The sequence below is a fragment of the Miniopterus schreibersii genome, assembly GCF_964146895.1.
Source record: "Miniopterus schreibersii genome assembly, chromosome: 9".
Classification (NCBI taxonomy): Eukaryota; Metazoa; Chordata; class Mammalia; order Chiroptera; family Miniopteridae; genus Miniopterus; species Miniopterus schreibersii.
The window spans coordinates 2894675-2915032 of NC_138118.1; the positions used below are offsets into that span (position 1 = coordinate 2894675).

The 20358-nt window shown below is 56.4% G+C and overlaps 1 protein-coding gene across 5 annotated transcripts in view; it reads right to left on the bottom strand.

Moving 5' to 3' along the window:
* Positions 1 to 343: 343 nt before the first annotated feature.
* Positions 344 to 20358, bottom strand: part of AGAP3 (ArfGAP with GTPase domain, ankyrin repeat and PH domain 3) — a gene marked incomplete at its 5' end in the record, with an annotated part of 52696 nt that continues 32681 nt past the window's right edge. For 3 of the 5 annotated variants that reach the window (XR_013999565.1, XM_081147469.1, XM_081147468.1), the window contains 7 exons: positions 344 to 1059; positions 1228 to 1483; positions 2135 to 2357; positions 2547 to 2637; positions 2722 to 2876; positions 10125 to 10293; positions 16121 to 16225. Coding sequence is in view for 4 of the 5 variants with exons in the window: in XM_081147469.1 (XP_081003595.1) it covers positions 853 to 1059; positions 1228 to 1483; positions 2135 to 2357; positions 2547 to 2637; positions 2722 to 2876; positions 10125 to 10293; positions 16121 to 16225 (1206 nt within the window). Of the gene's footprint in view, positions 1060 to 1227; positions 1484 to 2134; positions 2358 to 2546; positions 2638 to 2721; positions 2877 to 4585; positions 4724 to 6313; positions 6434 to 10124; positions 10294 to 16120; positions 16226 to 20358 lie in introns of all 5 variants that reach the window. The other 2 variants (XM_081147467.1, XM_081147466.1) reach the window with 1 other exon arrangement.

Sequence of the window (20358 nt, forward strand, 5' to 3'; positions counted from 1 at the left end):
GTGCTTATGCCTTCTTTGGGTGAACTTTGGCAAGTACAGGCACAGCAAGTTACTGAGTAGAATATTGATGAAAATAATTGGAAAAGTTTTGGGGGTGGGGGTGTGAGAATGCAGCAGGAAGCTTCCAGAGCTCCATATCACTTCCTATCCAGGTTCACTGCCAGTGCTGCTGACAAACTCAACTATACCCATGGCAAAAGAGGGCCGAGAGAGACGCACATGGAAGGCTGTTGGAAGACAGCTCTGCTTCAGGCCAACTAGCGGGGAGAAAATCCTAGAGGGCAAAGAGGTAGAGGTGAGGGCATTTTGGGAAGGGCAGATATATAAATGGAGGAAACAAGGCCACACACAGTCTGGTTTATTGGCTCATCATACACACACCAAATATGTACACAAACATAAATATTTCAATGTACAAATTTACATGGGACTCACAGATTACCCCCCCTTGTCTTTATCCAACACCCCCAACCTGTGCTCTATCTAGGCTCCACTTTGGGATAGTTCACAGGGGGCTGGCACTAGAGGGTAGGAATCTGGAGGAGGGAGAGGTCCTGCTCCCCTCTCCTCACAGGTACCTCCAAAGGGTCCTGTCCCTTCTCAATGGCACGATAGGGCAGAAGGCTAAATACCTCCACTCCCTCTCTGTGGCAGCTCAAATCCCAGACGTCTTCCTCCGACCATTCTCCCCCATTTAGCTCTTCTCCTCTTCGACTCTTCCTGTTTTCCTCTCCTTCCTTTCTGCATGTCCCCACTTTTCAGTCTCTGTGTCTTTGTTTCCCCCAGTGCCTGTAGGGAGGAGGGTCCCCAGGGTATAGAGTCCTTCTGGCCCCTCTGCCCTCTTTCTGGGCCTTATAGGAGGCTAGGACTTCGGTGTAACTCAGCAGAGGCGTTGGTGCCATTGGTAGGCTCTCTGTTGGGGGTAGGTGTTAAGCCACAGCCCTCCCCAGGGCAGCCATGCTGGATCAAAATGTCTGCACACTCCTGGCTGCCAGCCCGGCGAGCATAGGCCAGTGGAGTCAGGCCCCGGGCGTCCCGGCTCCTAACGTCCACCCCGTACTGCAGAAGAAAGCATATTTTCACAGTTGGCATGAGGTGGCAGGAAAGATAGGTTCTTGGGGAGGAAAAGGAGGCTTTCAAAGGGCTGGGGTAAAAAGGATGTCAGGGCAGGTCAGAAGAGCCCGCAAGGGTGGAGCTGGGAAAGCAAGGAGGGAACCCAGGACTCACCCAGATTAGCAGCTGTGTGAAGACGACGTTGGCCATGGCACTGGAGAGATGCAGAGCCGTCCGCCCATCCCCATCCCCGTAGGTCTCGTTCACCTCCTCCTTGGACCCGTGTGCCAGAAGCATCACCAACAACCGCAGGTCGTCCTCCACCACGGCCCGGAGCAGCTGCTGCCCCAGTGGCACATCCGAGCTCGGCAGTGGGGCCAGAAAGAGCTTCTGTTCGTACTTGGCTCGTATCCAGCGCTCCTTCTCCTCTCTAAAAGCACAGGTCCATCGAGGCATGAGCGAGGAAGAGTGGGGCCAGAGAGGGTAGTCAGGAAATGACACAAACACCATAAAGGAGAATAAGGAAACAGTGGGAGAAAGTGTCAGGGCAGAGAAAAGAGAAGTCTAAGAGATCGAGGAGATCGAGGGCATAGAGGGGTAGCGGGCAATGCAAAGGGTGGGGAAGAAGCTGAAAAGGAGGCCCTTAGGGCGGCAGGGATGTAGGGGGCAGGAAGATTCCAGGCAGGCTCGTGTGGCAGCTTATCTGGCCCTACTAGAACAAAGGGGATGGGAGACTGTGCTGGGGGCCCACCACTACCCTATCTACCACCCATTCTCCCCATCTCAAAGCTCAGGCTAGGGCCTTCACACCACAGAACAGATAGGGCCCTGCGCATGCGCCTCCTGCTGGCCCCCTGACCTGCTGATAACGACTCAGAAAGGGCCTGTTGTTGTGAGGCGCCTGAGTGACAGGCAGGGAGCGGAGAAGGGAACCTCAAGGGGCAACTGCCAAGCACAGCAACGGCCAGTATTAACCCTTCTATCACTGTTGCAGCCACTTGGCACCATCCCCAATCTTCCCCATACAGGAACACTGATGTCCCCTCCCTTCCTGGCCAGGTTCCAGGTCCCATCCACTCACCTGCAGGCGTCAGGCCCTGGCTTTGCATAGCCATCCAGGGCCCCCTCCCAGACGCTATTGGCCAGGGCATTGCCCATGGCAGTCATGACAGCTAGCAGCTCTGGTGGCCAGTCATCAAGGTCAAGAGAACGGACCCGGGACAAATGAGCCCCGAGATGTCGGTGGGTCCCTGAGCACTCAATACACATCAGGGCGCCCAGGTTCAGGCTGGCCCAGTCCGGATCTAGGTAAGGAGAAGCAGCACAGTGAAGCCCACAGGCAACCAGTGAGACCACCAGCAGAGCCCTCCTCCTCCCTGCCCTCCTCCTGGGCCTACTGGAAACCTCTTGTCAAGCTTTCTCTATGAAGCTTGTGGAACTTTCTCTAAGCCACCCCCAAGCCTAGATCTGTCAAACCCGGCCCTGCCACTTACTGGGGGCGTCACAGTCAATACAGAAGCTGTTGCCTCGAACGGTTCGGACAGCCTGCACAGCCAGAGCTGTATTCTGGTTCCCTAGTCGAGTCTGCCACAGTGGGAGAGACAAGGCGTGGCTGGTCAGTCATGAAGCCACCTTTGGGTCCCACCCCACTCGGGCCTCCATGCCAACCTTGTCCTTGGCGCTGCGGCAGCCCTGCAGGCTGGCGAGGATCTGGGCCTGCACGCTTTGTACCCACAGCTCCCGCTCCTCTGCTGTCGAGGCCTCAAAGTGCCACGTCTGCCCAGTGAGGGACACCACCACAAATTCAAAGGACTCCTCCGCCTCTGTGGGGGATGGAGCATTTACCACCATCATAGCAGGCGTACCCAGAGACATGTCACTGCCAACTCCACTCACCCTCTGCCTTCCTGGCACCCATCCTTCCCTCACCCCAGCCTCCAGGACCACATTCTCCAGGGTAACTTGCAAGGGGAGAGGGAGTAAACTTGCAAATAGTAGTGTGGAGCCTCAACTCTCCATTCCCAACCACCTGTGGAGCCTGGGTTAAAAGAGATGGGGGCACAAAGTTTCAGCATTGCTGGCACTGCCAGCAATGGGTCTAGAAATCAGAGGGTGCTTCCTGGAGCAAGAAGAGCTGAGTATCTGGAGAAGAATGTGCTGGGGTGCTAGGAGGCAATGCTGGGAGAGGGTGGGGGAGGCGGGTGTGGGCACCATCCGTACATGTCAGCTGCAGCCGCCTCATTTTGCAGCTCATTAAACCCAATATTCCTGACGGCGTCAGCGTGGGGCTCCTGGGAGCTGGGCCCCTCCCCCACTATCCTGGCATAGACAGGCAGGAAGGGCAAGTGGATGGGGAAAGGAGAGGTTTTCTCCACAAACTAGAATGTGTGAGTAGATAGGGACCTGAGGACATCTGTAGTGATTGGACTGTGACCCCAAGCAACATGGTCCAGCTGTTCCAAGTTCTGCTCCCCCAGAAGACAGCCCCATGAATCTCATTCCCAATGGTCACTGCCCCATGGGTGAACAGTTCCTAACAAGCAGTGTAAATGTCTCAAGGGCGCTGGAGAGACAGCTCAGGTACCTGTTGGAGGCCCAAGGCTGAGCCCATGGCAAAGGCCTGAACCACGTGTTCTGTCCAGGGCAGCCTCTCACCTCAATGACACTAACATCCCCTGGAAGTCCTCCTGCTGGACTCCTGCTCTAAGGGCACCCCTAACGGAACGGCCTTCCTAGAAAAAGAAAACTGGCACCTTTTCTCTTCCTACACTCACAATTCCACCTCACCTTCCTTTCAACACAGCCTTTGAATTACATCATTGCCATCATTTGGGGCTCAGTTCCCTGGGACAGGTGACCAGGTGCCACCAACACTAAGCATCACCATGTCACAGGGTGGCTGGGAAAAGTGCCTCTTTCCCATGGAGGTAGTCTCCGCCCACCTACCCACGCACCTAATTTTGACAATCAGAACAGAAATGACAAACAAGGTGTCAATGTCAGAGAGAGGCTCCAACCACTGAACAGAGGAACAATCTGAAGATACTTTAGGGAAAACCAGAGAAGAGGCACTACAATGGACAGAGGATTATGTGAGAGGGCCTACGGGAAAATGAGGAGCTGGAATCCCTGAGCTGGCAGCTGACTGAGGAGAGACTCAGCCCATCTGTACACACGTATTAAGCACCTAATATGTGCCCAGCATTCATTAAACTCAATGGGTGATACAAGAGACACAGAAAACATAGGTCCTCCTTTTCCGCAAGTCTTGGAAGAGCTATTGGAGTAGCCACCTGTGGTCTTTTACCTTCCATAAGAATAAGAGAAGCAAGCTCCACACTTTCACAGAAAGGGTTTAAGTTAGGCAAAAGAAAGAGCTCTTCTAAGACATCAGGTCTACATTACCAAAGAAGCTGTGGAATTACTTTTACTGGCAATTATTAAAAGTGCTTCACCTAATACTTTTAGGGTACTATCCCCAAGTACCACTGCCCACCTCCTATGCCCCGGTTTCCCTCTGGGTCCCCCTAACCTTCGGCAGCACTGCTGGGGCCATCTGGTCGGGGGGTCCCGGTGCTCTTTTTCCTCCGGTGCTTCTTCCGGTTGGAGTGGGGAGATGGGGGAGGCTCCAGCTTGGGGCTGGAACTGAGCACCTCAGCTGGGCCACTGGCTGGGGAGGGGAGAGTTGGAGAAGTGTGGGCAGAGGGGAGGGTGGGGGCAGAGCATAAGTCCTGCCTAGTGCCCCTAGGAGAGCCACCCTGAAGTATAGCTGGACCACCCTGGGAGAGCACCTGCCCAGCCAGTCCCAGTTCCAGTCCCAAAGCCTTGCCAGCCTCAGTGGAGAAGGCTGGGGACAGGAGAGTGTAGGAAAGTCAGGCAGAGCAGAATAAAAGCGAGGTGGAAATGCTGGCTTCTGCAGCCTGGAGGGGTGGAAGGCGGCCCAGGGAACTCACAGGGAGCTGAAGCCCCAGAAGCTCCGCACCAAATTTATCCTCAATCACACTCCCCGCTCCTCACAATTAATAGCAGAATTAGAAACAATCAGGGAGCTGCCTAATTACTGTCAATTAGAGCGCGCTAATCAAGCTCCCGTCTCCCACACCCCGCCCGGCGCTCACCACTAAATGTCAAACTTCATTAGAGGCAGACATGCTCCCTCCCACCCTGCCTTCCTCCTTCCAGACTCAACAGAGGGGCCCCATCAAGGCCAGAACAGGCCTTGGGGACAGTGACCCAGGAAGGGCCCTAGCTTTCCTTCTCAGGCCCTGCACACTCACTCCCCCAGGGGGCTTGAACTTAGGTCAGGAGCTGGACAGATTCCCTGTGCTGTGAGCACCCAGTGCCTTCCTGGGTCAGAGCTCAGGCTGGGGGCACAGCACTTCTGGATAGGTAGCCTGGGCTGGGAAACCCTATGAAAGGCCTTTGGGAGGCAAGTAGGGTTAATGGGCAGGGGCATAACTGCCCAGTGTGGGGGGCAGTGGGAAAGAAAGTTTGCCTGGGTTGTCACCCACCTCCTGGTACCCTGGGGTCTCCTCCTCCTTACACCTTCACTTAGGAAAGGAGGGCAGAGCTGTACCCATTTTCCTTTTAGCCTTCAGAACTGCTCCCAGGATCTGTGCCCAAAGGGTTAGGATACAGGTGAGAGTAAGGAGAGAAAGGGCAGAGGGAGGGAGGGAGGGGGGGAGGGAGGGAGTGTGTGTGTGTTGAGATGCAAGCAAGGTATAAAAATGGACAGAGGGGAAAAAATGAAGAGCCAAGGAAAGAGAGAGATGAGAAGGGAAAGAAGCCGGTGGTTTTAGGTAGGATTGGGCCTCAACCTGTCTGAGGAGAGGGCAGGGGTGGGGACACCACCTTTCCCAACAACTCCCTGGATCCTGTCTACAGGGACCCCCTCTCCCTGCAGGCGAGTTGCCGCCTTCAGAACGTGTTTAAAGCCCCCAGCCTACGACCTCCCTACTCAGCCCTGCTTCCTTGTCCCCCCCGCAGTGAGGCTGATGAGCTGGCTGCGCAGGGGGCTGATGGGGATGTGGAGCTGCCACCAGCGCCGCCTGGGGACAGCCGCTAGGCCAGCCGGCAGAGAAGCTGTAGAGGGAAGGTCTCTACCTGGGGGTAGGAAGCTCATAGGGAGGCTGGAGAAGGGTTAGAGCCCCTGCGACAGCCCGTGAGGGCTCCTCCCCCTTGCCTGGGCACCATCCAATTAGTCACCCAAGCCAAAAACACTGCATGCTGCTTTCCTGTCCCTTGGCCGGGTCCTGCATACCTGGGGGCAGGGCAGCGGCCTCACTCCACTGGTCCGCGCTGGAAACGGAGCAGGAACGCTGGTACAGCCCCTCAGGGCGCGGGCCAGCCCAGGCTGGACTGCTGGCCAAGTGGGGGGCACCTGAGGGGGGGAAGGGTCAGACTGGGAGGGGAGGTCAGGGGAGGGGTGCACATATGCTTTCCTAGAAACAGGGTTGTGGGCACAGCTTGAGAAATTCCAACAGGAGGGTGAGCAGAAATTAGAGGGTCATGGGTACAGGGCCAGGCTTATTGGAGAACCAGAGCCCTCCATGCCTTAGAAAGCAGCCAGTCCAACTTCACACCCCTCCTCTCTCCATGCACAAGAAAGTGCACACCTCTGTCCCCTCCCTGGGACCTAAAAGTGTGGGGGAGTGGTACTGACACCCCCATCACTGCAGAGCCCCTCATCTGGCCATTATCCCCAGCCCCCTCTCTCCTGGTCAGGGCCCTGCACCTTACATTCTAGTCCACATATGTCATTTGCTTTGCCTCAGCTTTGCTGCCATTCTGACGAGAAATAAGTGTATCAAATTCAAGTAATTATGTCTAATTAGTATTAGTAATTATCCTGTTGGGCTGGAGAAAATTAATCTTTCGTTTCCCATCAGGGAAGAAAAGCAGAGCCAAGGGGAACTAAAGGCTCCAGAAGTGCCAAGGCCGGGCAGGCAGGGCCATGAGTGCCCTTAGAATTCCCTGCCTTCTCCCCAGACACTGAGTCACTAGTGGAGAGACTGTGCGAACAGCCACGGGACCTCAGAGCCCGTAACACTTAAAGGGCCTACACTGTTGTCCCCTCACCTCAGTCCACTTAAGACAAGTTGGGATAGAGGCCAGAAGGCAATGGCCGTGGAAGGTCTCAGGATGAGTAGGCTACACTTGAGGTGTCTGACCAGAAGCAGAGGACCTAGCTAGACGTTGGAGGTTAGTAAGGAAGCAGAGATGGGCCTGCAAGCTGGATAAAGCTGGAGAGAGCAAGCAGCAAACACAAGACCTCAAACCAGCCCTGTGAACACACAGGTTGAGTTTCTGGAAGCCTAGAGATGGGAAGCTCTGAGCTGAAGCCACTAGAAGGAAAAGGAACAGGCCGGCCAGACATCCCTAATCCTCTGGAGACAGTATGATATTGAAAGGAGGGCAAGTTTTGTGTTTCTCTTGTATTTGTCATAACACCCAAGGCAGAACCAGGCACACAGTAGGTGCTTATTAATACACATGTGGTGCTGAGGCTGCAGCCAGTCTATCCTGTTTCCAGTCCCCTCAAGGCAACAAACTGACCTTCCTCTTCAGAATCTTGCTCCCCTCCTGCTCTGGCTTCAGGTCCCTGCAATCAGCCTTTCTCAGGGTCAGGAAACCTTCCAGGGGAGCAGTTCAGTTCCTAACTTTTCAGACACCTTGCTTCTCACCCCTCCTGCTTCCATCCCCTCCTGGGTTCCAAATCTTATTCCCTCCTTGCTAGCCCCACCCAAAGATCACAGGCCCACCTTCCTCCCCAAGCCCCTAACCCAGAACCCCAGGGAGGAAAAAGTACTCTCCCTTTTCTTTGTTAATTCTCCCCTCATTACGCCTGCAATCCCACAATCAGTGTGCACTGTAATTGTCGAATTTGATGCTAATGATTAATGAATTAAACATGGAGCCATCAATTAGTCCTCGGAGGATAATTCTGCATAAAGCAGCGGATAATGTAATTACAGTAACAAAGATAATGAGATGTTAACATCGCCCGGTGAGCGGGAGACATGTGTGAGTGTGCATGAGGTCGGTGTCAGCGTGCAGAGACGGGACTCGGGCCTGGGTAAATGCTGGTCCATGTGTTCTGGGGATGCTGGTGAAGGTCTGTAGGCGTTGGTAATGATGCGGGTTAGTGTGATGCTGCGCCTCCCTCCTCGATGCGTCACTTCTGCTCCCCATGTGAAGTTATCAGGGCCCAGGAATGTGACTGGACAGAGGGTCTTAATGTTTCCCTCCCTTTGGGTTAACAGCCCAGCTTCTCTTGCTACCTGCCTTCAAGGAAAGGTTCCCCTTTGGGGCATTTATATTTCCTTCTCCAGTATGACTTGGGAAACCCTGAGCCAGACCAGAGGCTGACACTCACTGTCCCCAAGCAGCTCTAGGAGAGCTCTCGGGGCCCTGGCTGACCTCTAGCCCTTTCTCTACATGCCAGGGGTTTCCCAGCAGCCCTGACCCACCCTCCAGGCACAGTACTGGGGGCTGCACATGGCCTCCCATCTTTGCCATTGAGCCAGACCCTTCCCTAATGCACGCCCCGCCCCACGCCCCACGCAGGAGGCACCCCACCATGATGGGTGGTTGTCTTTCTTGCCTTAGCTTCCTTCCTTCCCTCGTCCACTAGGGCTCCCTCCACACAACTCAAGGGCTTTTTTTCTCAGCTCAGGGTGGGAGAGGACAGAATACAGTTTTTCAAGGCAGGAGCACAGGTTCAAACCACTTACTATGGGATTTTAGAGACAAGTTACTTAACCTCTCTGAGCCCTTGTTTCCTCATCCATAAAATGGGAATGATGATCTCAACTTCACAGAGTTGGGAAATGGGGCCTGACATAGACTTCCTGCACATGGCTCACCTCAGTTGGCGGATGTCGGTGCCCCCCCCACACACCTCTCCCAGTGCCTCTGGGCTGAACACAAGCCCCAGGGCAGGTGCTCAGTGCTCAGAGCCCTTGCCTCAAACGAGGAGCACACTCAGGACGCCATCGTCCCACCTACCGTCCTTAATCCCCGAGTTTCTCAGTGCAGGGCCTATCAACATTTTGAGTGGAGCAGTTCTTCAGGGTCTGTCCCATCCATTCTAGGCATTCTAGCCCCCTGTCCACTGAATGCCTACTGTGACAAGCAGAAACACCCTGCATCTGTGGGAAAGGCAGCACACCCATCCTAAGAGCTAACCCTGGGGCAGGGACCCAGTGGCAGCACCTGGGAGGGCAGGTCAGTGTATTGAGCAGCTACTTCTGGGCCAAGGGAAAACGAGATCCAATTATCTAGAACACCACCAGGGATATGAGGCCTTGAGGAAAAGTCCAGAGCCAAAGCAGATCTGGAGTGAGAGGACTGGGCATGGGAGGGACAACCCTCCAAAGAGAAATGTGGCTTAGGGCCAGAGAGGCCTAGGGAGGAACACAGCATCTTTACCTAAACCCACAGTATCACCTAGAAAGGGAATTGGCCAAGGAAGCACTGCCCTGCCTCAAGCTCAGACTCTCTCAGGCTCTAGCTCTTCTTTCCAGGCTGTTGGCCACATAGCACAGTCTGCTGGGCCTCCAGCTTCTTCTCTCTGCACTCGATCCTTTCTGAGCAAAGACCCACCTCTCACAGCAGACTGAAGACATCTGCCAGGTGTGCCCCAGGCAAAAGTTCTGTCCCCTTCTAGCCCCCTCCATCCCCATATAGCAAGCTGGGCTGAGATGCTGCCCACGCATACCCAAGGTCCTGGCCCCACCATCACCTGCCTTGAGAGGTGATCCTGGGACCACTGAAGCCACCAGTCAGCATGAGGCTGTCTGGCCCCATTCTGACCTCTACATCATCTGCGGGACCACATCAGCTGCCACCTCCAACTCCACAGGGGCAGCATTCTGACCAGTGCCTTTGGCTGAGCTGCCCCTGAAGCACCATGTGGGGTGGCAACCACGTTTGGAGTCTACAGGACTCAGCTAAAGAGCAAAGCCCCTGAACGCCTTCCCCAGGGACCGTCATAGAACTCCCCACTCTTCCAGAAAAGGAGGCAATGCTCTCCACATGCCTCATACCCCCAACCTCAGCAGCCACCTCACCTGTGCCCCCGCCCAGCTGTGTGTTACTCCGATCCAAGGCCAGCCCGTTGGCCCGGGGGCTGGTGCCTGGGGCTGTGGCTGGCGTGGCTCGGGGCAGGCGCTTCCCTGGCACTTTCACTGTTGTTCGCAGCAGGTCAATCTCCTTGCCGTGGATGTTCTGCATGTAATCCTAAGGGCCAGGTGGGTAAGACAGATGATTAGTTAGGTGGTGTAGGGAGGGAAAGCTCACGTTTAAAGAGCAGGATTGTGAGTACCACAGAATATCCCCAAATCTGGACGATACCTACACCTACACGCTGACCACGTGCAGCTCAGGGGACTCAGCCAGGAGCAGGAAAGAGTCAGGGGAGAGAGAAGGGTCTGGAGCCAGGAGCTGGGGCTCAGGCCTCCTTTAGGGAAGATGGCTCAGGAGGCAAAGCAAAGGAGGCCAAGTGCTGGGCCTAGATGCAATTTAGGGGGAGAGGGCCCATGTGGTCGAGAGGAACTAAGACTCCATGGGATGCGGACAGCTGGGTTCCCAGGCTCTGGGGGGGCCGGTCACCAAGAACTTCAGCCCTGTTCTCAGAAGCTCACCCACCACCTGAGGCATGGAGAACCTGTACAGCTAGAACAGGGCCCAGTCCTTAGAACAGCGCCTAACAACAGTATCTGTTGAAGCCTTTGCTTCTTTGTGCTGTTCTTAGGAATTACAAGACAGGCCCATAGTGTCACAGGTACCAGTGGAATCCTGTCCACCAGCAGTAATGCCATTATCATCACATCCCTTCCCATTCGGGGGCCAGGTAGTCACTGTACCGTAGCTGTGTATCTATATTACACACATCCCCTCATGTAACCTTCACACCACCCACTCTACAGATGAGGAAACTGAGGCTTATAAAGGTTAATCCGCCCCAAAGTCACACAAACAGAAGGCGGTGGAGCCAGATTTAAGCCCAGGCTTTTCCGATCCCAAGGCTGTGCACTGAAGGCAACTTCCTTCCACTCTGCCTTCCAGTCAGCACCCGGGGGACCCAGAGTGGGAGCTGCTTGGTGCTTTGACCCCACCATCCCTGCCTGTTGCCCCCTCTGCCTGGGCGCTCCACTGGGGACTGGCCATAAGGGGCTGCAGAGCACAGCCCTGCCCCTGGGCCCAGCTTTTCCCACTACTCTGGTCTCTCCTCCAGATGGCAGACTCCTGTCTCCCCCCACAGGCCTCCCCACTGGGTGTCCCTGAGAGCAGAAGCCAGGTGCACAGAATCCCAGTGATTAGACTCGGAATCAATCCTCTTCCCTCAGGAGCACCTCTGGGACATTTTGCACCCAGAAAGCATCCGTGAGCAGCATAGTGCCATCTCAGATGCAGTCTTCGCAGGCCTAGAGCTCCTGTCTGTACCCACTTTGGAGCATCAGACTTCATGTCACCAAGGCATTCTCTGACCTTCTCATCTTTCAGCTTCAGGGACAAGCGACAGTGCCCTCTGCTTTAAAAAAGCAGACAGAGGTGCTGCCTCTGGGAAGCAGGGGCTGCCATCACTCTGGGATGACCAAGAGAGAGGACATCAAGTGGAAAGGGGTCACCTGGCCCCAAGGAGCCAAGAGAACATGGGAGTCACCAGTTAGGAACAGGAGCAAGAACAAGGAAACAGCACCCAACATCAGTCTTCCTCCTGCCTTTCTGTCATTGGGCTGGAAGTCACTCCAGGATGGGGACCAGTAGGAGGACCCTGGGGAGGCCTGGCTGGGCCTGGGGTTATCTTTTATTCTCCAAGCAGCTCTGACACCCTCAGAGGCAGATGGCCCTTCAGAAGGACAGGAGGGGCCTGGCCAGCCAGGAGGAAGCAGCCTCCAGAAGTGCGTGTGGAAGGAGGGGCTCCCTTCCCTAGCATTGGGCCCTCCTGCCACCACCAAGTTCTCTTTGAGGGATGGTGCCCAGTGCCTGGTCTCAGGCACATACTGCTTCATGTCTCAGAACCACTGAATGGTGTCACTGAGACATCATTGAGCAGTCTTTGCCCACGGGAACACCCTTTGACACCCTGGAACCGGGCTGCTGAGTGCTGCCAGACCTCTGTCCCCAGCACTGAGCCTCACCACAGTGGCTGGGAAGGAAAGGAACCCAGGAGTCCCTTTGCCCACTCTCTCTGTCTCCTCCAGCAGTCAGCCCATCCTACCCAGTCACTGCGGGCCCACTGGTCCTGCTTCAGCACAGCGCCCAGTGTGTGACTTCACTGTCTTGGCCCTCCCTACTCCTAGCCCAACATCCCACTGACTCGGCTTCTGCACATACTGATCTCGAGTCCCTGTGCGTACTCATCCCAGGTCCCTGCACACAACCACATCTTGGATCCACTGCTCCAGACAACTGTCAGCAGTGGGCTGGGCCGAAGCCACAGCTGCAGGCCCTTTCCTTGGGGAGGGGCTTGGGCCGCTCTAGTTCACAAGGAGGTCACAGCAGCTGCAACAATTTTCAGGCCCCATGACAGCCTGGGATGCCCAGGCTAGGACATGGCGGGAGATGCTGACCCTATGCCAGAAGCTGCACGGAGGACTCTGTTTGGGGCCAAGGACCTGGACCCTGGCAGGAGGCGAAAACTGGCCCTGTCGGCATCTCTGATCTTGTGGGCAGGGGCTCTCTGCTCTGTGCCCTGTGCCAGGCCAGCTCCAGGGCCGTGCCGCTAGGAGACGGAGCCTGGCCCTGAGGTGAGTGGCGAGGACCTCAAGGAGCAGCAGCAGGGACAGAACGTCAGGGGAGAGCGTCAGCGTTTCCCTCCGTCAGCAGAACGGGGAGCGAGGCGGTGGCGGCTGCTCAGGAGAGCGGTCACCACGGCTGCCTTTATTACCCACCATCAAACAGCAATTTCTTCCCCAGCCTCCTCGCTAATTACCCAGCCAGCGTTCTCATCTCGTTTTATTACTGGAATTAACAACGAGTTCAGAGCGTGGAAAGCTATTAAGATGTGTGATTAAGCCACATTCAATTAGTTTCTACAAACAATTTAATTGATGTTGCAGATAGAATTAACAGAAGGTGATTGTGTGAATGGCTCCGCTGGCTGCAAAATGGGGGAGGCTGTGGCGGGCTCTCTTGGGCCAGGCAAGGATCGGACGCGAGGCCGGAGGCTTGCCCACCAGCCCTTCCTCTGCACACCCATCCAGCCCCTCAAGCCTGACTGGCCTAGGGTCTCAGGTAAGAGCTGTCCTGAGGGCAGCTGGCTGGGCCCAGAGTTCTGCAAGCAGGGCTGGAGTTCCCACGGGTCCTTTTTCTGCGTGCGCTCTAGCATGGCGGCTCACAGGGAGGCAGGGTGCCTGCTTACTGTTGGCAACTAAGAAGTTTGCTCAGGTTGGGAAAGATGGTAAGGGGGAGGTGGAGGCAGGTAAGCCAGGAACACGAGTCTAGCGGCAATCAAGGAAGGAAATCAAGGAGGGGTGGTCCAAGGGAAGCAGCCTCTGCTAGGAGCAAACTCAGATCCCGTTCTTTTAGCCACACGTGGGGCTCTTGGCTTGGCCTTCACACAGCCGTTACTACAGTTCTAAATCTGATTTGTCTCCTGAATGAGACAAAAAGCACCTACAGGGCAGGATGTCACCACCTGCATGTGCCAGTTCCTCCTGGCATCCAGTGTGGAGGAAGAACATGCGCTTTGACCCCAGAGCCAAAGGGCAGCCAGTGAAGAGCTGGCAGATGGGGACCCCAGGCTCTCAAAGGAGCTGCCCACTCAACCTAGTCCTGCAGCCGGGAGAGCAAGAGTGGGCCTGGCTGGGGTGGGACCTGACATGCTGGGCCAGCACAGGCACCTGCCTCTTAGGCTCACCTTGCAAGAAAGCAAGGACTGGCCTGAGAGCCCCTGCGATCCTGTCCCAGGCCCCTGCACACACTAAGCTACACACAGTTCAACAAGCATGCTGCTGGAAGGGGCTCGGAGGAGCTCAGACACCCAGCCTGGCCAACCTCCTGTGTGACAGTAAGACTGGGCAACACTTGTCCTGATGTTAACTTTCCGGCGACTTTCTCAACCAGCTCTGAAAGGAGGTGCTCTTGGCATGTGCAAAAAAATCTGGGTAGTGCTCAGTCAGTCATGGGTCCAAGTCTTAGCTCAGCCACTGGCCCAGTGACTTTTTTTTTTTTTTAAATATATCTTTATTGATTTCAGAGAGCGGAAGGGAGAGGGAGAGAGAGATAGAAACAGCAATGATGAGAGAATCATTGATCAGCTGCTTCCTGCAGGCCCCCGACTGGGGATCGAGCCCACAACTCGGGCATGTGCCCTGACCGGGAATTGAACCACGATCTGGACCCTAGGCCTATGCTCAACCACTGAGCCACGCCCAGCCGGGCGGGCCAGTGACTTTGATGATCCAACAAACCCAGCTGAGCCTCAGCATAGAAACAGCGCTCCCCTCCCTTCCCAGCCCAAACCCAAACCCAACACCGCACCACACCCAACCCTCTCCTTCCTGTTCTAAGACCCCCTCCCCTCTCCCTGCGCTTCCTCCACAATCCAGGGCCTGGGGACAAGCACAGGACCCAGCTAGGGCAGCACAAAGCAGAAGGAACAGGTAAGAACAAAGCAAAGGGGAAAGACTAACGGTCCCCACCCCACCCCTGTACGAAAGTGGGGGAAACTGGATGCTTCAGAAAATCTAGTTTCCAGCTCAGTAGGCAAGACAATACCTAAGCCAAGAGCATGCACATCCTGCCTGGGGTGGAGGGAGCTAAGAGGCACCCCTGTGGGCTCAGCCCCAGCCTGGGCATGGTAGCCCCTGGGCCCCTCTCAGCCAGAGACTCTGCACCCGCAGCTGCCCCTTGACTTTCTGAGACCCCTGTGCCTGGGTGTCAGTGCTTTTCCTGGTAACCCTGCTGCCTCTCATGGTGTCACTTACTCAGCAGTGGGACCAGGTCTGAGCGTGAGGAGGAGGCCAGAGTGGGAGAGGCAGTGCTGGGGAGCCTTCATACTGAATATCCAAGGTCACCTGAGTGTGGCCCCTCCTCCAACTGCCAGGGATCCCAGCACCAGCTCCCACCCTATGGAATAAAGGAGTCCAGAGCAAACAAGTCTAACTAGTACCGTCCCCTAGGCCAAGGGGAAAGGCCAGTGCCCGAGAAATCAAATACATGCCAGGCTGGGCTCTGGCTGGACTGGAAAGGGATCCTCGCTGCTTCTCCCTCTTCCACGTGTTCTCAGCAGGGCTGTCTGGATGGTGCTCTCAGGACCCGGTCACCACCAGCTACCAGCACCCCTCGGCTGGGGCCTCCCTGATGCCTTGTGCAGAGTCAAAGGCAGGCAAGGGACCCTCTGAGGCAGGCCCTGGGCGTCTGGGCCGGGGGTGGGGCTGGCCCACGTGCTGTGCTTGAGGGGCTTCACAGGAGAACTCATTAGCCCCACAGTGGGGTGGTGACAGAGATGGATTCTGGTGACAGCTGTGTGCTGGAGCCACGCAGTGAGGGGAGGGGGAAGAAGGAAGGGTGGGGGAGCCACAATCTACAATCATTGCAAACCCCCCCACCCTGGCCACAGGCCATGCACCCTCCAGACCTTTCTACCCACAAACGATACCACCCCACTCTCCTCCCAAGAGGACCTGTCCAAGTCCCCTCACCATTCTCCACAGCCCTGGCTTCACTGCCCTCTAGCTCTCTAGCATCCCAGGCCCAGGGCACCCCCACTGGTGTGGCTCCCTGAAGACACCTGGCTGGCAATGTTGGCACCCCCAACTTGAGCAATTCTGTGTAAATGGGCCCAATCAGCTCTTCAGACAACTAGAATGGGCGGATGCAGAACCTGACTGCCCACACCAGCCCAGCCTGGGTGACAGTCCCTGGGGGAGAGTTCTCTCCAACAGGCTCAGGCACAACTCAGCTTAGTGTAAGTGTTCAGCCTGGGCCTGGGTCTTAGGGTCTGTGCAGTTCACAACCCACCAGAGTGAAGTCCTTTCTCAACTCAAGCAAGAGTCCACCTGACCTCACTAAAGTCCCAGAGTCAGCCCCTCCACTGTTCCAGTCCCGTTGGACTCACGTGCAGGCTGGGGTGGTAGGTCAGCAGCCCGTTGTCACAGAGCGTCACGTATTTCTTCTTCCACTCCTTGTTCAGGGACTTGCCGCTCCGCTTCAGTAGGATGCCCTGAGGACAGAGGCTGGATCAGAGACAGGCGCCAGACTGCAGGCCCTCTCTCCAGGGGGATGTCTTCCCTCCTTTCCCTCCTGCCCAGGCCTCTCCAAGGGCACAAAGACCTCAGGTGGGCCTTGGCCTCTTACCCCCTGTGGTGGCCCCAGATTAGGAAAGAAAATCCCCTAACTATCCCCAGAATGCCCAACTCCCCCAACGTAGGCAGTGCGAGGACCCCCAACCCAGCAACCCGATTTCCCACGTAAGCAGGTAAGACGCTCTGTCCAAGCATGAGGTCAGACGGGCATGAGGATGGACGAGCTCATGAGAGCAAGGACTGCTGTGTGTTTTGTTCGTTGATACAGTCAGCCCCGGGACAATGCCTGGACACAGTAGACACTCAGGAAACATCTGGCGGATGGGTTAGGGAGAAGCCAGCCAAGACTGGCTGAAAGTGGGAAGAGGAAACGCGACCACACTAAGAGAAAGCCTTTGCTGCCTTCCTCTAATGACAACCCCTTAAGACAAGAAGCCCTCACCCACCTCTGGCTCTCCCCTGGAACAACAGACTGCGTGAGAGAGTGCGTGAAGCCAGGAGCTGGGGTGGGGAGAGGATAAGGACGGCTATGAATGTACACAGGTGGCAGATGACCCAGGAGAAGCATCATCAAACAGGAGGGCTGAGAAGAGGCCTGCTCTCTGCAGATGCCTGGACAAAAGTCTACAGGGGGACAGCCACACGGAGCCACAAACCAGGGGCCAACCGGGAATAAATCAGAATCAGCACTGGCTGGGAGAGTGGGGAAGTACCCTGAGTCCATCCCAATGGGTGTCAAAGAGGGGGAGAGGGAGAGAGACAGACAGACACTGTAATGGCTTCTCCTTTAGGAAGGGAGGGTGCTGCCCTAAGATAGGAAAGTAGGAATTAAGAGATTCAGGTGTGATGATTTCACGTCTGTGTGGAATCTAACAAAAGAAAATAAACGAACAGAAAAATCACAGATACAGACAACAAATTAATGGTCACCAGGTGGGAGGGGGTTGGGAGGATGGGTGAAAAAGTAAAGGGATTAATAAAAATAGTCGAAGGGATGTAAACTACAGCACAGGGAATATTGTAAGAAGTATATTACAATATTGTAATATTGTAATATTGTAAGAATATTGTAATAACTATATTATTACAGGCAAAAATATTGTAATAACTATGTATGGTGTCCACTGGATCCTAGAAATACCATCTTTGTGAGGCATATAAATGTCTAACTGCTGTGCTACACACCTGAAAAGTATATAACACTGAATTTCAACTGTAATTGGAACTTTTTAAAAAAGATTCAGGTGTGAGAAAGCAGCCAGGCGTCCCTCCAGCATCAGCTGTGGCCCCGAGGACCAAGGACGGGTGAGCCCAGATTCCATCACACCTCCCCTCTGAGTGCTGTGGAACAAGTCAAGGCTCGGAGCAGATTAGGAACAGTGATTTGGGATCTCCTGCCTGGTCTTTCCCCCAGGCAGGGACGCAGGCGCAGATTAGGGCCTCCCTTGTCTCCGTCTTTTCAATAGATAGTTCACATCCTTGCTACCCTTCCTTCCGCCCTCCTCCTGCTGCCCCAACGTGAGACAAGGTGGAGCAACATCCTGGTCCCCGTCAGCCTGACAGACCCGAGGGTCACAAGGTACTTCTGGACACCTGGTGTGAATGGGACCTTCGCACAGGATGGGTGGAACATCTGGCCTGCGAAGGAGCCTTGGTGACCTGCTTCTGGGAGGCAGCCATCCCCTCACGGGCCAGAAAAGGGTGCCTGCCCCCCCCATCCTGCTCCCCTTCAGGGAGGGCTGGGGAACGGCCTCCTGGGCACGCTGTCCCCCAGCTCATCTTACTCCCCCCACCCCCACCCCAGCCGTCCCTGGGAGACTCCACAGTGGCCTCTGCTCTCAAATCCTTAGAACTGGAGCCCTGCCCTCCCTCCTGGGTCCAACCCGGGCTCCCATCAAGGGAAAGGGAAGCCGGCCTCTGCAGCCAACCAACCCTTAACGTCAAACAAGTTACGTCATTGCCTGGGCCTCAGTTTCCCTTACAGATAAGGAGAGGGGACTCACGTATAGCAGCCCTCCCTCCTAGCAGGAGACCAGGAGGCAGGCGAGGGGAGCCCTTTCCTACCCCAGCTCCGGCCTCTTCACCCGGGCCTCGGGGAGAGCGGCAGTAATGAGCTCGTTAGTCTGCAGCGGGGCGTGGAGGCGCGGGGCGTGGAGGCGCGGGGCGTGGAGGCGCCGCGAGAGAGAAGGCAGTGCAGCTGGGCCTGCGACCTGCCGCCCGCCGCCCAGCGCCAGGCCCGCCCGGCAGAGAAGCTGGGCCAGCAGGACCCACCTGCCCGAGCCACGCAGGGCCGTCGTCGCGCGGCGCGCGATCCAAGGAGGGAGAAGGAGCTCCAGGGGTCCCCGCTCCCGCCCCGGCCGGCCGCGCACGGCGGAGCAGGAAGCAATCTGGGGCGGAATGGGAGCGGCGCGGAGGCGACAGCCCCCAGAGGACCCGTTCCCGCCGCCGCCTCCCTCCCAGCTCCGCCAGCCGGCTTAATTGCGGAGTCCGGATTGATTGGGAATGCAAATGGCAACTGAAATGCAATCTCCACTCCCAGCAGGAGCAGGGGGGAGGGGAAGGAGCGGTGTCGGGAGACGGGGACGCGAGGCAGGAAAGGGGTTGGACCGCCCGGGCAGGGGAAGGTGGGAGGGGAAGGAATGACCACCTGGCTGCCAGGAGCCTCCACCCTAACGGCAGGCACGCCCCCAAATGCCCTGTCTGAGGTACCTGCTGCCTCCAGCAGTAGGGGGGCCCAGGGCCCAGGGCCCAGGGCTGTGCTGGGCTCCCTTCTATCCTCTCGAGGGGCCCTGAGGTTTAGGGGTCTGTAACACCCAGCTGGGTGCCTGGCCCTGGTGACTATTCATAGGGCATCGACCCCCACCCCTCAGCTCCTGCTTCCCCCACGTGTGGCCCATCTCGACCCTAGACAGGAAGGGCGCGGGGCTACTCTCTCCTCACAGTGAGGGCCCCGGGACGTGGTCTCACTATTAAAGGTTTACGTGTGCGCACACTCAGAAAACACCCGTCCCCAGGCAGGGGGAGAGAGTCCTCTGGGAGCACAGCCACAGCGCTAGCAAGAGCCCCCAAGGAGGCACTTGGTTTGCACAGCCACAGTGACAGGCAATCACTCAGTCAACAGGTTTGTGGGGACCTACTGGAGACTGGCTGCTGCCACTCCTCTCGGCCTTCTCACCCAACCTCCCTGCACGCTGACCCAACTAGAGCGCAGTGACCTCTCAGGAGAGGGATGAAGCAGAAACAAAGGACCTGGAGCCCTGTAGTGTCCCCATCCTGCCCTCTGGGACCCTGAAGCACGCCCTGGGCTCCCCATTCTAAACAGACCTGCACGTGAATTCTGGTCATGATGGGCCCCAGAAGCCCCAACCTGGAGGGTCAAACCTGAGCACAGGGCCCTGGCCAAGCTAAGTCTGCTGCTCTGGCCACACCAGTCTCCTCTGTGGTCAAAACCTGACAACGTGGCCCCTAAAGACACAACATCTCTAACCACTGGCTCCCCAGAAGGTCTTTGCCAAGCCCAGCATCCTGTGGGTGCAGCAGACCACCAGCCCACCGCCCCCATCCTTGTGGCACCTCAGCCTGTAGGCTCCTGCCCAAGCTCCAGGGGGGCACCTCCTGGCTCTGCTCTTGTCCAGCCAGCAGTTCTAGAGCCCTGCCCAGTGCACCACCATCTCTGAGCAAAAGGCACTGCCATCATTCAAGTCCTTCCTATCGTGGGGACCCACAACAGTTCTGGGAGCCCTGCCAGGCAGGGACTCGGGAAGGAGTTGGGGAGAGACACCTCAACTAAGTTTTTTCTTTACAAACGAACAGAGGCTCACATGGATAAGACTTGGCCAGCGAACCTGGGGGAAGACCAGCCCTCAGCATGCCCTTCAGTGCGTACTCAGGGTACTCTTGTGAATTCTCTCCTTCTTCTGGGCCAGAGAGCCCAGACTCAGCCCTCCGGCGGAGGCAGCGGGTCTCCCCCCCAGGTCACCAACTCCAAAACCACCAGCAGGAGAGCAAGCGAAGCCGGCAGGTGGCTCTCTTCTGCCCCCTGGTGGTGGTG